The 17558-nt window shown below is 43.4% G+C and overlaps 3 protein-coding genes across 8 annotated transcripts in view; 1 reads left to right on the forward strand and 2 right to left on the reverse strand.

The window, feature by feature from the left end:
* The window catches only part of LOC137532315 (renalase-like), a 603961-nt gene that overhangs the window by 94420 nt on the left and 491983 nt on the right, over positions 1-17558 (reverse strand). The window lies entirely within an intron of this gene.
* Positions 1228-4832, reverse strand: LOC137531586 (uncharacterized). Its single transcript, XM_068251529.1, has 3 exons — positions 4445-4832; positions 3041-3203; positions 1228-2911 (listed from the first exon to the last, which is right to left on the reverse strand). Exons 1-3 carry the CDS (start codon positions 4641-4643, stop codon positions 2134-2136), a joined length of 1140 nt encoding a protein of 379 aa, XP_068107630.1. The 5' UTR covers positions 4644-4832; the 3' UTR covers positions 1228-2133.
* The window catches only part of GATA2 (GATA binding protein 2), a 40605-nt gene continuing 34461 nt past the window's right edge, over positions 11415-17558 (forward strand). The window contains exon 1 of the mRNA XM_068252710.1: positions 11415-11748. The gene's annotated coding sequence lies outside the window, so the exon portion shown is untranslated. The remainder of the gene's footprint in view (positions 11749-17558) is intronic.

Below are 17558 nucleotides of genomic sequence, written 5' to 3' on the forward strand. Positions count from 1 at the left end.
CTGGTCAACCAAATAGGGTTGTGTTTTTAACAAAATTATAACAAGCATGTTTTATGTCATAGTTACAAATCACATAAAGTGCTTTCACCCACATATTTCAGAGATAATGCTACAGTAGAGGATACTTGGCCCCTGAACAGGGTTATGCCCCTACCCCACTAACACATAACTTTTCTTCCTTCTATTAAAATGAGGTATATCAAAGGTACAGCATTTATCAATCATAACCCGCTGCGTTGGTGTTTCACACTATTGTGTCACATATGTATCATATCCCTGGGATGGATCATTTTCTGGCAGAGAAAGCTTGTACATCTATGTGCATGTGTCGTGGAGAGGAAAGTGATCTCCTCTCCAGCACCTATGCACACCTAGTACATGCACAGATAAGACCTGCTGCTCACACCCTCTAGCCCCAAACACAGGTATATTGGACATTAGGGGATCCCACCATGCAAACAGCGTTCAAAAAGTCTAACCACTCGACACGTTTCGGCTAAACGCTTTCGTCCAGAGTGAATACATATATACAGTGCTGTTCAACAAACATATACAGTGCCCCTGGCCTGCCCTGTGGGGCAGGGGCACTGTATATGTGTATTCAGTGTGGACGAAGGCGTTTAGCCGAAACATGTCGAGTTGTTTGACATTTACTACACTGTTTGCATGGTGGCATCCCCTAATGTCCAATATACCTGTGTTTGGGGCAAGAGGGTGTGAGCAGCAGGTCTTATATGTGCATGTACTAGGTGTGCATAGGTGCTGGAGAGGAGATCACTTTTCTCTCCACGACACATGCACATAGATGTACTATCTGTATGTGCCTGAAAATTATCCATCCCAGGGATATGATACATATGTGACACAATAGTGTCAAACACCAACGCAGCGGGTTATGTTTGATAAATGCTGTACCTTTTTATATACCACATTTTAATAGAAGGAAGAAAAGTTATGTTTGTCAGCGGTAGGGGCATAATCCTGTTTAGGGAACACGTATCCTAGCCAAATCCCCCGAGTAATCTATTAAGTATCTGAGAATGCTACAGTAGTAATAATAATTTTTTTGACCAATCTATCCAAATATGCAATGTTTTCTTGCAAATAATGTATATTTGTGTTGCTATTCTAGCTTTGACTTCCTTATGGGCAAATTGAGAGATAGTTTGCGGCACCAGGACACACAGATGCGCAAATCTATTTCTCCTACGGAGCGCTTACTGCTTACTTTGAGGTAACTATTTTTGATAATACCATATGCAACCTATAATGTTAAACAAAGGATTGTGAAGTAATGTACTGTAAACAATTTTCTTCATAATACTTGGCCTGACTGCTGTAATAATGTGTGCACAACTGAACATCTCTATTTGTAGAAGAGACACTACTGCAGCCAAATAATAGAGTACTGTACAGATGGTCTACAGGACTACCAGTTGTTTGTTGACCACTACATGCACTGATAGACAGGGCCAGGGGGGTGGCAGATGTGTGCAGAGTGTTGGTCACGATGTAACAGATGTATTGTATGGGTAGAAACACATAAATCAGACCATGACCCAGCATACTAATGTTGCAATGCTCATCTTGAATAGGTCAAAAATAGACACTACCTAATTAAGTAGGCCTAACAGCCATTGAAGTCAAATGGAGTTTGTGACTGAACAATCAGATTCTGTCCAGTTGTCTCGCCAGTAAAAGGTGGGTATTCATATTGTAGTCATTGTGGCAATGACCTCATGCTCATTATGGCACCATTTCTGTACTTGCTGGTGGGGTGATGTGTGTGTTTCTATCCCATACAGTCGAGATGTGAACCATTTACTACACTGACGAGTAATAACACAAAGGCTGCATATATATTTGTTAAAAAATTACATCATGTTCATGTCGTCAAAGCATAATTATGTAAGGGAAGATACACATACCTAACAACAAATCTCCGGGGCACGGAATTGCTAATAGACCTATGTTTTTAATTGTGCACGCATTGTTAGAGTAAATTGGGTCAGTCAGGTTAGATTGTGGCTTTACTAAGAACTGCATGAAACCTATGGGTGTATTATTTGCGCCCGACACATGCAACACAAATGGAGAGCTACATAGCGGTTGAAAAGATAGCATTCAAGATAACTAATTGTCCTCTCGTCTCATCATTTCAAGAAAAGAGGTTGGCTTGGCTGCAGCATTTTCAGTTTGTTGCTGAGGCCTTGGCTGACCAATATCTGCATAGCACACTTGATCTTGTGTTTGTTCCATATGACTATTTTGGCCTTGGTAAGGGTGCACATAGCCCATATTGCTTGGTGGTCTACATGGATAATTGTGGTACCCATAATCTTGCTCAGGTTGATAATACGTGTGGTGGTAATGTAAATTAGAATAAGGTTGCTGTCTATGATATGGTGCATTTGACACTGGAGGTGAGGGTGATGGTGTTGAAGATGAGGATGAGCTTTGGGAATGTTCTACCGAGCCAGATGGTGTATTTTTAATGGCTTTTTTGACTAGATCGATTATAGCCTGTCTTAGATCTAAAATGCGATCCTCTGGCACTTTTTTCATATATGGCACCAAACTTACAGCAAAATTGTAGTGGTCACAGCTAGCATGATGTAAGACACCTACAGCTTCCTGCATCGAATTTAACACACCACTTTCAAACGAACTTTGAGATCTCCCTCCACCACCTTGTCGCCTTCCTCTTGCAGTTACTTTGGTTGTTGTAGTTTTGGTTGTGGAGGTAGTTGGCTGCACCGGAGACAACACATTAACAATACTAGTATTAGACGTGTCATCACTGGGTGTGTCAGATGTGCTTAATAGCGATAAAGTACTGTTATCAAGTCCTTCTTCGGCATCATCATCCACAATTGGGACCACAGGTTCTGCAGGAATGTTATCTTGTGTCCTATGGAAGTAGAAAGTTAGGTAAGGATTTGACGTTTCAACATTACATGTGTTCACATATGTGTGTGTTGGGATATAGAGATGTCTAATGTAGGCGACCACTATTGGACACAAACGATAGATTACTTACTCCTCCAAATCCATACTGGGTCTTAAGAAGGCAAGTTCCGTAGTGTAGCTGTATTTGGTTCGATTTGAGGCAGCTGAACCACTTCTGCTCTCTTTCTTTTCTTCAAGGAGTTCCCTTCGAAAGTTGTCCTTAATGGACTTCCATCTTGTTTTCACTTGTTGTACTAGGGACAAAGAAACACAAACACTATTAATATATGTTTTCTTTTCACAGGTTTCTTGCTACTGGGCATACATATGTGTCTTTACACTATCAGTTTCGACTTGGAAGGACAACTATTCGGCGAATTGTTTTGGACACATGCAGCATAATTTGGGAGAATTTGCAACCTGAATTTCTGAAGTTCCCTGATATGGCAGATTGGGAAAAGATTTGTCAGGACTTTTGGGTGAAAACCAATTTCCCTAATTGTGTGGGTGCTGTGGATGGCAAACACATCCGAATTGTCATGCCTCCAAATACTGGCAGTAAGTATTTCAACTACAAGAAATACTTCTCGATTGTGCTGCTAGCAGTAGCTGATGCGAACTACAGATTCAGCTATGTGGATGTGGGTGCACAAGGAAGCAGCAGTGACTCCGGCATATTCCAGCACAGCCGTTTTGGTGTGAAATTGCAAGAAGGCAACATCAACCTCCCTCCTCCTCGCCCCTGGCCACACACAAATGGACCAGATAGGCCACTGGTCTTCATTGGGGATGAGGCTTTTGCCCTGTCTAATCACTTGATGAGGCCTTTCCCACAGCGCAGTTTGAACCCTCAAAGGACTGTTTTTAATGTTCGCCTGAGTAAGGCAAGAAAAGTGGTGGAGTGTGCCTTTGGCATAATGGCTAATAAGTGGCGTATCTTCCACACCAGCATGATGATGGACACTGCAAATGCTGTCACAATTGTCAAGGCTGCATGTGTCCTCCATAACTTCGTCAGGGACAAAGAGGGCATCAATGTGGATGAAGATGTTCCACCACCTCCACTGGAAGCACTAACAGCATCCACTCGAAGAGGCACAATATCTGCTACCACCCTCCGTGAACAGCTCACTTTATATTTAAATTCGCCGGAGAGCTGTGTGGAAACATTATAATGTTGTCGCTTCTGGGGTTTCAATTATACCAAAACAGCAGTTTGCTTCATATTACTTTCATTTTCTGTAATTAAACTTTTTTTCATACCTTACACAGCCTTTTGGTTTGTTATGGACATATGCAGACATGGAAACATGTATGTCACAAGCAGTATCGATGTATGATGTTACATACTATATACCTCCTCCAGGGTTTCAGACAATGAAACATCATCAATCGATTGCATGTATGTATGTATGTCTCTCTCTCTCTCTCTCTCTCTATATATATAGATATATATACACAGTTTGATCTATCTTCTACACAAAAAGGTACTCACTTTTAGTATCCTGAAGCTTGGGTGAAAGATTATTCCAAGTCAAACCAGCCTCCTCAAACAGTTCTTTGGTAATGTTGGACCAGATTTGGTTAGCTAGCTGGTTCAGTTTGTGGTCTTTGTTTGTCTTGGTATACAAGACATCATGCGGCTGCACTTTTGCTATGACATCCTCGGTGGAAAACCACTTCTTCCTTGGCATTGTGGCATGTAATGGTCGCAACACACAGCCTGCAGCTCTGTCACACTTCCGTTCAGCCAGAACGACATCAACAGGAAGCTTGCCTGTGAGAATTGTGGGAATAAATAAGCCTTCTGGGTCTTTCCCGCCCAGTAAAAACGCTCACAAAACGCTATGCATAGCGCTTTCACAGCGTTTACACAGCGCTTGTATACTTTACATTGAAGCGCAAACGCTCATAAAATGCTGCATGTCCTGCGTTTGCGCTTTTGGAAAGCGCAAACGCTCCTGTGGAATTTAACACATAGAATAACATTAGCACAGCGTTTTCGAAAAACGCTAGCGCTTTCAAGCGCTCCCTAAATGCCAATAAAAACGCTCTTGTGGGTTCCAGCCCTCAAAGTCTGTGTTCAGTTCACACCTTTGATGGGAAAGCCTAGTAAACACTTCCAATTATGATTGACCAATCATTTACCACTTTTACCACCTCCTTGTAGTTTGAGGGTCGACAGTTATTGAATATTATGAGCAGATTGTGTAGGTAATCCCTCATACTACATAGAAGTGGTGAAATTGGTCTGTGATTGGTCAATCATAATTGAAAGTGTGTACCAGGCTTAATACTGCATGTCAACTCACTGCCCATTCAATTCTATGGGCCGGTTCACAGCACTGCATTGTAACTGGTGATCGTATTATTCTAGCTCGCTGCATGCAGGCTTTGTAATAAAGTCTATGTCCAATCTCCATTGCAGTTCACACTCATTAAAACACGTGCATTATGCAACTGAGCACTGTGAACCCAGCCTCAATTTTGATTGGCCAATTTTACCACCTTCATGTAGTTAATATGAGGGTTTACCTACACAATATGCTACCAGTAGAATGGAGAATACTCTTCAAGATTGGACTGCTGACATTCAAATCCCTGCACAATCTGGGCCCTGGATACATGAAGGACCTGCTGAAGCTGCACCAGGTGTGGTGCAGCTTCAGCAGGTCCTTCGTGTATCCAGGGCCCAGATCAGCAAGTTCTATAAACTTGGTCACTCCCAGAGTGCACTTCAAAAAATCTGGAGATAGAGCCTTCTGTCATGCTGCCCCTACTCTTTGGAACTCCCTACCATACTCAGTAAATCCCTGGAGCTATTCAAATCCAGACTGAAAAGCCACCTGTTTAGCCTGGCATTTCCAGACTTATAAAATTCTTCCTCTGTACCACGATGGTCGGAGCCATGCTTATGCGCTTTGAGTCCCACGGGAGAAAAGCGATTTACAAATGTTATTTGTTGTTGTTGTTGTTCATAGTATTCAATACTGGCCCTCATACTGCATGGAAGTGATAAAATTGGCCAATCATTCACCAATCAAATTGGGATGTGTGTATGCACCCTTAGTTTAAATACACTTTACAAGAAAAATGAATGTGAATTTTACTCTTTTGAATGAAGCACTTTTGTATTTAATAATGCACACCTCTGCTTACATATACAGCGATGTGCTGTATGAATATGTATGTGCGTAAATAGATACAAATATAAATGTCAATCTTAAGGTACCCTCATCAATTTTCTCATTCAATTCCTTGCACATTTGATACATCTCCTAGGAATTGATTCCTCAGAATGTCATATCAATCAATTTTTTTTTATCAATTTTGACTAAAAATCGATCAAAACTATCGATCGGACACGGTGGAAAATTGAAAGCAATTGCGGGCGGGGCAAGAACTTTGGCAGATCGGTGGCCTATAGCTTTGCACTGCATTAAACAGCGCAACTCTGCAGTTCGATCGATTTTCAATTGATTCCCTGCTGAAATTGGTGTATGGTGTGAATTGATTCCTTCTGATTGATTCTTTTCAGAAAGGAATCGATCATTTTGGAACATCGGTTGGAAATCTATAAGTGTATGGCTAGCTTAAGGCCTCTTGCACACTACATGCAATTCCGATTTTTTTTATACGATCTGATTTTTGATTCCGATTGCAGAAAAAAGTACAGTATGCTGCCTGCTACATTTTTATATATGAATAAAAAATCGGATTGTATAAAAAAATCGGAATCGCATGTAGTGTGCAAGAGGTAAGATTAACGACCAATAAAGTTGTGTTCTCTCCTCTCAGTATTTGGTGATATTTATTTCAATCTCCTATTTTTGAACAACTGGCCTAACTTGTCAAACTCTGGGTGATATTAGCTGCATTTCTGTTATGAGATCCCTCACTTTATGGATTCCCTGAAAATAACTATGGCCAAGTGAGTAAATGATCTTTCTCTGATAACCATTCCGGCTATGTGTGCTGTATCTAAAGTGCTTCCTTCTCCATGGATGTGTGTACTTAAAGGACAACTGAAGTGAGAGGGATATGGAGGCTGCCATATTTATTTCCCTTTAAGCAATACCAATTGTCTGGCAGCCCTGCTGATCCTCTGCCTCTAAGGGCCCGTTTCCACTCTCGCGGAAACGGCCGCGAATCCGCAGAGTTTCCCCGCAGGCAAATCGCGCGGGGAAACTCTGCCATAGAGGATAACGGCGCCGCCGGCCGAATCGCTTGCAGTAGCGATTCGGCCGGAAACCCCCACAGAATTCGTGGCGGAGGCTGCGATTCCCATAGCCGTGCATGGCACGGCTGATGGGAATCGCCTGCGATCCCGCCCACCCGCTCAGTGTCGGCGTGCGTCTACGAGACGCACGCCGCACTAGTGGAAACGAGCCCTGATATGTTTTGCCACAGACCCTGAACAAGCATGCAGCAGATCAGATGTTTCTGACATTGTTGTCAGATCTGACCAGATTAGCTGCATGCTGGTTTCTGGTGTTATCCAGACAATACTGCAGCCAAATAGATCAGCAGGGCTGCCAGGCAACTGGAAATAAATATGGCAGCCTCCATATCTCCCTCACTTTAATCGTCCTTTATATTTGTGAGTATTTTTTTTCTATTATGAACTGTGGGAGTTTATTTAGCAAATGCAGCTCCCCAATAGTGAGATAGCTGTGGCATGATCCCCACTGTGCCTCCCATCGTGACGATGTAACTGCTAGGTAGAGAATGAACCTCTTTATCGTAGACAGGTCCTCTTTAAAAAAAAAAAAAAAAAAAAAAAGTGGGGCGATCCGGATCGCTTTATTTATTTGTAATATATAATTTATCCAAAGTGCAATATATTACAGCCACAAAGCCCCAGCGCAAGGTGGGGAGGGGGGGGGGGTGGAAAATCCATAGATTTTGTCTATATGCCCATCAAACGGTGAGATCTGCTCTGGTAAATGATGCATGTGATGCTGGGATGTGTTTGTTGTGCGGGGTTTAGAGAAAGCCGCAGATTATCTGCAAGGTAGAGATAAGAAAGACCATTTATTCGGCGACACTTTGCAGCCAATTTCCAGCCCCGCTCACCCCCATTCTCTCGCAGCCTACAGGAGCCGGGGAGATAAAGATTAGTCAATTTATTATCTTCCCGAGGAACAAAGATTAGCTAGCAGAGATGAAAAATTACCCCTGCTTCCCAATAATAAGAGAGGGGGGTAGACGACGAGCCCCCGCGGTCACCCCCTTTACACCCCCCCCCCCCCCCCCATCATTCTGCCTTTATAGGTGAGGCTGGTTTTTAAAAAATTGCAGAGCAGCTACAAAATGCAGAGCAGGCTGAGCAGCGCTTCTATATGATGACATCTCCGGCGCTGCAAATAAATAAATTACTCCGACATCATTATCCTACAAATATATTTTCCGAGGACCTTTCATTTTTTTTTTCTACCATCCACGCTTTCTGAACCCCGCACGGATGTTGCTGGAAAAAAATGCTAGTTAGTAACAAAAAACCAAAAAAAAGTATTTAAAAGGAAAAATAAAAAAAAAATTGTATTATTTTTTACTTTTAAAGTCGATTTGAAAATTTGGGCTTTACTCGCCAAGACACTGTGGGGAATATTTGGATTGGACTTTGGGCATGCCCAGTGCTTGAATAGGAGGGATGGATGGACGAATTATATACTATATATATATATATATTGGTATTGATATAGAGATGGAATTACCCTCTGTTTGCAGTGTGTAATTCTGAAATTAAATAAGTAAGAGATCTTCTATCTGTCAAATCCACTACACTAAATACACTATTTTAAAATCATTACGATTGTTCTATCGATTATATAATTTTACTTTAGTTGCCAATGGTTTTGATAATCATAATAATACCACTAATACTTTTCGCTCTCATAAAAAAAATGATCTCCCCGTCAATCTGATGTGGGGGCCTGTGTGATAGATATGGGGGAGGGAGGGGCAGTAATTAGGGCAGTTATTTTGGCTATGGGCTGCGCGAGGCAGATAAGGCTTATCAGCACAGTATCTGGAGCTGGGTCCCCGGACTCTATCACACACCCCGCTATAAATGCCACTATAACACAGCCTTTTTTTTTCTACCTCCTTTAGCTAACATTCTTCAATCTCATTATTATGGTAATTTTTTTCCTATTACACATTTTTTTTCAAGGCTTTGCTTTTGAATTTATATATATGTTTTTTCTTCAGTGTATTTTATTTAAAACCCTCACTTGTGAAGAAAGCAGGGAGATACCGGGTTTTTTTTTAGCTTTTTTTTAATTGTAAAAGTCTCATATTTTAATAATGGTGTTTTCAATGAGTGGGAAAAAAAGAAAAGAAAAAGCATATTTTGCATGTCTATCTGGCTGATGGTAGCAAGGTTGTTATGTAGAGAGAGGGGCATGCCTCGTCTGCGCTGTATTCTCTGCCTGCTGATATACAAGCTGCCTTTTGTACACCTCCCCTCAATAATATATTAGTTATGGCTGACTTCCTTAATAGGACTTAAACATTGGGAGATTTCTTTATTTTTCAACAATGTCTCCGCTGATAGCCGGATCCTTATGAAGATGATTTTATTTCCTGGCTATCTGGCAATTTAGAGGAGAGAAAGAAAGGCACCTCTGTCTATAGGAGGGGGACGTGTACCACTAATCACTCATCAGTAAGGTAGGTGAGCGTTCAGCAGCGAGAGGTGTGTTATCAGGGCTCACCTATGGAATGTGAGTATACAGTCAGCCTAGGCTGGGGGAGATGGCATTGTTTATGTGTTTATTATAAGGGGGGAGAGAGATGGAGAGAGGTGAGAGACTAAGAGAGAAGGGTGGAGAGTGAGAGAGAGAGATGGGGATCTGAGAGAGGATTGGAGACAGAAGTGGTGAGTGGTGAGAGAGAGAGATGATGAGGGGGGGGGGGGGGGGGGGGATGGAATGGGGGGAAGAGTATGAAGAGGGTTAGAGAGGCATTGAGGGGAGAGAGAGAGTAAGGGAATATGGAGAGAGCAGAGAGATGGAGATAGGGGGAAAGATGGATAGAGGAGAGAGATGGAGAGAGGGAGGGGGGCCGTGGCAGAAAACAAAAGGAGGAGGGATTACGAGGGGAGGAGTCATGGAGAGAGAAGGGGGTGGGTTGTGTTAGAGGGTGGGGGGAGAGAGAGAGAGGAGAAGGGGGGTGTTAGAGGGTGGGGGAGAGAGAGAAAGAAAGGAGAGGGAGGGGGGTATAGATAGAGGAGAGATGGAGGGGGGACATGGAGAGAGAGGAGAGGGAAAGATGGGAATATGAAATAGAGAGAGGAAGTGTAGGGAAATGGAGGGCAGGGGCAGAAAGCTAGGGTGACTGGAAATTATGTAAGTAGAAGGGTGGGGTGTAAGGGGGGGGGGGGGTGTTAGATGTGAGAATGGAGGAAGAATTCGTTACCGGACTGGTGGCGACCACATGGGGGGTTTGAGGTAGAGGAGGAGAGGAGAGAAGGGGGGGGGGGGGGGGGAGAGAGAGAGAAATCATGGGAAAGGGTGAATGAGAGAAAAGAGGATGGATGGAGGAACAGTAATGTGGAGTTGTTGTCAGTTGCAACTGGTGTATTAACTGGTAGAAGAGACAAAGTATCTCTGCGGTTGCTAAGAGCAACACTCTCACTTCCCATTCCATTTGCCCATTTCCCTGTGTGCCTCTCCTGTCTGCTGGTGAACTACAAGAGCCAGCAGATGCAGCCACTGGCTGCTGGGACCTGTAGTTCCCCTGCAGGTGTACAGGGCACAGGTGGCAATGCTTGCGCCTGCGCCCCCAGCCGGCTGCCATCCTATCCATCCGGAGCCAATATCAAAGTCAAGTCGCGTAGGCAGTGACAGCAAACAGTAACAATGGGTGCAAGAGGCAGACAATGCGATGAGCTTGTATAGATATTGTAACAATGCAAATGAGGGCTAGGGGCAGAGCGGCCTTATTATGTACATAAATACACACAGGCGTCTATGCGCCATTCCCGAGCCACTCACAGGAGAAAAAAGAGAGCATTTCTCCTGCCAGTCCTAGAGAGAGAGAGAGAGGGGCTGAGACTGGCACCATCCCTGAGCACCGCCTGCCAGGCTAGCATCACCCACCCCGTGTGCCACTGCCAACTGCCCACCTATACCAGCCTACAGTGCCAGAGAGAGAGAGACTGGCATCATTACTGCAAGCTGCCCACCAATACCACACCTACAGTGCCAGAGAGAGAGAGAGACTGGCATCATTACTGCAAGCTGCCCACCTATACCAGCCTACAGTGCCATTCCTGGAGAGAAACTGAGACTGGCATCATCACTGCAAGCTGCCCACCTATACCAGCCTACAGTGCCAGAGAGAGACTGGCATCATTACTGCAAGCTGCCCACCTATACCAGCCTACAGTGCCAGTCCTGGAGAGAGACTGGCATCATCACTGCAAGCTGCCCACCTATACCAGCCTACAGTGCCAGATAGAAAGAGAGACTGGCATCATTACTGCAAGCTGCCCACCTATACCAGCCTACAGTGCCAGGCCTGGAGAGAAACGGAGACTGGCATCATCACTGCAAGCTGCCCACCTATACCAGCCTACAGTGCCAGAGAGAGAGAGACTGACATCATCACTGCAACCTGCCCACTTAAACCAGCCTACAGTGCCAGTGTGCCAGTTCTAGAGATATAGAGAGACTGTATCATCAGTGAGCACCGCCTGCCCTGCCAGCATCACCTGTCCCTACTGCAGCTCTCCTACCCCATGTGTCACTGCAAGCTGCCCACCTATACCAGCCTAACGTGCCAGGAGAGCAGGTAAGACAGACACTACCCTTCACTACAGCACAACTATCAGTAGGCCATCATGTATGCCTGGGTACCGATACAGCTTCATCACTGGTGGTCAGAGATATATATAATATAGAGCTCTGTATTGTAATGGCTATAGTGGCTATTTGTAATATAATCACACTGGCATTATGGCAATGCTATTATAATGATATAACAAATAACACATTAATACATTGTTGTTATTATTATTATTCTGCCAAAGCAAGGACAATACATACTGCTCATCCCCTATCCTCTCTCTTAGTCTATATATATTGATATCTCTTTATACATACATACATCGACAATTGGATATACACATAGCTTAGGAATGCTCAATTAAATAATAATAAATATACATAAACGTTACGTTCACACTTTTGTCAACATTACAGTATCACTAAACACACATACGTGTACCAACATAACTAATACACAACAGATCAGTAACTAAACCATACAGACGGTAAAGCAAATAATAAAAAATGTAAAAACAATAACACACTCAGACATAATGACACACATGCAACATATATGTAATAATCACACAAACGCACACAGATGAGGACTAGCTACGGTATGTACATTGGATGCCAGCATGATGTATATATTCATGTGCAATGATAATGTATACTGATGTGTTATTGCCAGTGATGTACTAGCTGTATACAGTGCTGAGGTCCTGGGGAGAGTCCCGTTTGATGTATTTGGGAAGAGTGTCGTTTTGGATGACAGGTCCCACAGTCAGTCACATTTCTGGGGTAAACAATGTGATTTCACCAGACTATGCAATATATTATATAAATAATATCACAATGATAACATCCATTTCATCTCATTCCTTGTAAAATTATGTCTAATCAATTTCCAACTCTGGACAGGGAAGAATATATATATATATATATATATATATATATATATATATATATTATTATTATTTAGTATTTATATTGCGCCAACATATTACGCAGCGCTGTACAGTGTATATATATACATATATAATATATCTTGTCACTAACTGTCCCTCAAAGGAGCTCACAATCTAATCCCTACCATTGCCATATGTCTATATTATGTAGTGAACGTACTGTAGTCTAATGCCAATTTTAGGGGGAGCCAATGAACTTATCCGTATGTTTTTGGAATGTGGGAGGAAACCGGAGTGCCCGGAGGAAACCCACGCAGACACGGAGAGAACATACAAACTCTTTTGCAGATAGTGCCCTGGCTGGGATTCGAACCAGGGACCCAGCGCTGCAAGGCGAGAGAGCTAACCACTACGCCACCGTGCTGCCCTATATATATATATATATATATATATATATATATATATATATATATATATATATATATATATATATATATATATATATATATATATATATATATATATATATATATATATATATATATATATATATACACACACACACAAGTATATCGATTGCTATTTGTTTGTGCATAGAATTACTACAGATAAATGTATTTGTTCCAGACACAATCTGTCTAATATGTATCATTACTTCTGTGATTTATATTGATCGACTGCATTTTTTTTCTATTTTCTTTTCCTACACATTATATATGTTGTGATTCTGTGTACGACTTCAAAATAACGTAACTGTTTCTTATGACGTCAGTACTAATATTAGTAGTACTGTTTCTTATGACGTATACAGAATATTTTATGTAACAAAAAGATGTTGATATACACGAATTATCAGTTGTTCAATAACTGCTAAAAGAATGTGAGAATTAGCACGCGGGAACAGATTGTGCACAGTCGTTTGCTTATTTATTACATAGTTAAAACTCCTTTTTGTTTGAGTATTTATTAAATAGTTGAAACTCCTTGTTTCTGCGCACGTGTTTATGTCTCTGTTTATTTTACTTTGTGTTTGTTTTTTTATTTTATTTTTAAAACAAAGATTTGTTGATTTTTCTGTGCTGATACTTTGTTTACATTTTCAGTTATGAAAAGTTGATGTTTTGTTGGTTTGCAGACGGATGAGTCTTGCTTCACATTATTTTGAATTGTATTTGCTTTTAAAACATTTTTGGGGGGTTTGTTCTTCCGACAAGTTGTGTTTATTTATGCACTTGTTTTTGCTGATGTTTGGCAATGCGGGTAGTCGGGCCGGTGGTCTTCAGAATACTATCTGGGGTCTGGGATGGGGGGGAGGGTGCACCTGCCATGTAGGACCTGCCCAGTCCCGTGCAGGAGATTTGCACAGCTTTGCATAACTGGCACTTGTTGTGTGCAGAGAAGGCAGAGTCCTGCCTGCCCCCCCCCCCCCCTCCTCAGTGGTGGGGCATTAGACTCCGGGCAGGCAGACACACACGTGCCCCAGTGCCTGGCCGCATTGAGGGCTGATCTGCAGGAATAAAAGGATTTAGTCTTGGCCATATTGGGGCGCAGACTGATCCATCTCCAGCGCTGAGTGTCTTTATTCCAGCTTGATGAGCTACAACAGTGTTATCTTTCATCTGTATAATTCCAGCTTTCACCTGCCAGGATCTGATCCCCTAACATGAAGTCCTAGGCAGTGCTTTATGTAAATATCTCTGGAGGAGAGCACATAGCAGCCCTGACACAGGGAGATGGATGGATGGAGGGGAGCTGCTGGTCGGGGCATCGGAGGCCTCTTAAGCTACGTACAGACATGCGATAACGATCGTTCGTAAGCAACGACGAACGATCAATTAAGGAGAGAAATGAAAAGGTCGTTAGTAAAGAGGTGTTGAAAGTGGGAAACGATCAGATCGTTTCCGAACGAACGATGCGGAAGTGACGAAGGTATGATACAGCGCATCTAGTATGCTAAACGTTATTCAGATCAATGAACCCGGAACGAACGTCATTGTTAATGGCCAGTAGGAAAGAGGAAGTTGCGTACATATATATATATATATATATATATATATATATATATATATATATATATATATATATATATATATATATATATATATATATATACACACACAGGGAGAGAGAGATATAGATAGATATATCTCTATCTATGTCAACATATATCTATATATCTCTATACATCTATCTACATCTATATATATATATATATATATATATATATCTATATACATCTCTCTGTCTCTCTCTCTCTGTCTGCGCATGTACGGTACTTAACGAACGATCGTTTTTGTAACGATCAGCATACACACGTACTTTTGCTAACGATCGTCGTTACAAAAAATCCGCCAGGACGGATTTCCAGTTTGCAACGACTTCAGTCGCTGATCGTTACCCTTAACGATCGTTAGCGGTTATTTTGTAACGATCGTCGTTATAAACGATCGTTAGTCGTTCGTTACCAACGACTTTAGTCGCATGTCTGTATGCCCCTTTACTCTCTTCAGACCTGGACAGACAAATTGGAAGCAAATTGCAGGTTAATACAGTGAAGGTGCGGGGCTGTCAGCTGCCGGGGGTGGAGAGGGAGGCCGCAGCACTACTAGTGCCCAGAGATGGGGGGTCCTCCTGCTACCCACCTCTCCTCCATAATCACATCCGAAATACGTGTCTCCACATCACTGCATGCTGGGAACGTGCCCCCAGTAACATAACGAGGATGGCTTGCAATAGCAGGCAAAATATTGCGAAAAGGTCGTCTATATTCCTTATCTATCGACAGCCCAGGTTATCAATCTAGAGGAGACACAATTACAGCATACAGTCTATGTAATCTAACCATCTCCTATAGCATATACCTTATTACCTCTTGTTATTATTATTCATGGATTTATTGTGTATGTATAGCAATGACCGATACATATACCACATCTAATAATATTGTAATTCATGGGGGAAGGGAAGATAGGGTGTGTGTGTGTGTGATCTACCTGGATGGATATCTATCTATCTATCTATCTATCTATCTATCTATCTATCTATCTATCTATCTATCTATCTATCTATCTATCTATCTATCTATCTATCTAGCTACATATATGTGCATGTACATTATGTGAGTGTGTATAGACACTACTAGGAGTTTGCCCTGATTTGCCCCTACAGATTGGAAAACACACCAGCACTGGGCCCATGACTGCAGGGAGAGGTGTAGGAGAGGTACAAATGGGTAAACACACCAGCACTGGGCACATGTCTGCAGAGAGAGGTGTAGGAGGTACAGATGGGTAAACACACCAGCACTGGGCACATGTCTGCAGAGAGAGGTGTAGGGGTACAGATGGGTAAACACACCAGCACTGGGCACATGTCTGCAGAGAGAGGTGTAGGGGTACAGATGGGTAAACACACCAGCACTGGGCACATGTCTGCAGAGAGAGGTGTAGGGGTACAGATGGGTAAACACACCAGCACTGGGCACATGTCTGCAGAGAGAGGTGTAGGAGGTACAGATGGGTAAACACACCAGCACTGGTCACATGTCTGCAAAGAGGTGTAGGGGGTACAGATGGGTAAACACACCAGCACTGGGCACATGTCTGCAGAGAGAGGTGTATGGGGTACAGATGGGTAAACACATCAGCACTGGGCACATGTCTGCAGAGAGAGGTGTAGGAGAGGTACAGATGGGTAAACATACCAGCACTGGTCACATGTCTGCAGATAGGTGTAGGGGTACAGATGGGTAAACACACCAGCACTGGGCACATGTCTGCACAGAGAGGTGTAGGGGGTACAGATGGGTAAACACACCAGCACTGGGCACATGTCTGCAGAGAGAGGTGTAGGGGGTACAGATGGGTAAACACACCAGCACTGGGCACATGTCTGCAGAGAGAGGTGTAGGGGGTACAGATGGGTAAACACACCAGCACTGGGCACATGTCTGCAGAGAGAGGTGTAGGAGAGGTACAGATGGGTAAATACATCAGCACTGGGCACATGTCTGCAGAGAGAGGTGTAGGGGGTACAGATGGGTAAACACACCAGCACTGGGCACATGTCTGCACAGAGAGGTGTAGGGGGTACAGATGGGTAAACACGCCAGCACTGGGCACATGTCTGCAGAGAAAGGTGTATGGGGTACAGATGGGTAAACACACCAGCACTGGGCACATGTCTGCAGAGAGAGGTGTAGGGGGTACAGATGGGTAAACACACCAGCACAGGGCACATGTCTGCAGAGAGAGGTGTAGGGGGTACAGATGGGTAAACACACCAGCACTGGGCACATGTCTGCAGAGAGAGGTGTAGGGGAGGTACAGATGGGTAAACACACCAGCACTGGGCACATGTCTGCAGAGAGAGGTGTAGGGGGTACAGATGGATAAACACACCAGCACTGGGCACATGTCTGCAGAGAGAGGTGTAGGAGGTACAGATGGGTAAACACACCAGCACTGGGCACATGTCTGCACAGAGAGGTGTAGGGGGTACAGATGGGTAAACACGCCAGCACTGGGCACATGTCTGCAGAGAAAGGTGTATGGGGTACAGATGGGTAAACACACCAGCACTGGGCACATGTCTGCAGAGAGAGGTGTAGGGGGTACAGATGGGTAAACACACCAGCACAGGGCACATGTCTGCAGAGAGAGGTGTAGGGGGTACAGATGGGTAAACACACCAGCACTGGGCACATGTCTGCAGAGAGAGGTGTAGGGGAGGTACAGATGGGTAAACACACCAGCACTGGGCACATGTCTGCAGAGAGAGGTGTAGGGGGTACAGATGGATAAACACACCAGCACTGGGCACATGTCTGCAGAGAGAGGTGTAGGAGGTACAGATGGGTAAACACACGAGCACTGGGCACATGTCTGCACAGAGAGGTGTAGGGGGAACAGATGGGTAAACACACCAG

The sequence above is a fragment of the Hyperolius riggenbachi genome, chromosome 9, assembly GCF_040937935.1.
Source record: "Hyperolius riggenbachi isolate aHypRig1 chromosome 9, aHypRig1.pri, whole genome shotgun sequence".
In the NCBI taxonomy this organism is placed as follows: domain Eukaryota; kingdom Metazoa; phylum Chordata; class Amphibia; order Anura; family Hyperoliidae; genus Hyperolius; species Hyperolius riggenbachi.

What these genes read in the sequence shown, in the direction of transcription:
- LOC137531586 (XM_068251529.1), bottom strand. Translation starts at nt 4,643, where the DNA reads ATGCCAAGGAAGAAGTGGTTTTCCACCGAGGATGTCATAGCAAAAGTG. An exon ending in CAAGCTTCAGGATACTAAAA is followed by an intron (nt 3,204 to 4,444) that starts GTGAGTACCTTT and finishes CTTTGTCCCTAG; the next exon opens with TACAACAAGTGAAAACAAGA. An exon ending in CCCAGTATGGATTTGGAGGA is followed by an intron (nt 2,912 to 3,040) that starts GTAAGTAATCTA and finishes CTACTTCCATAG; the next exon opens with GACACAAGATAACATTCCTG.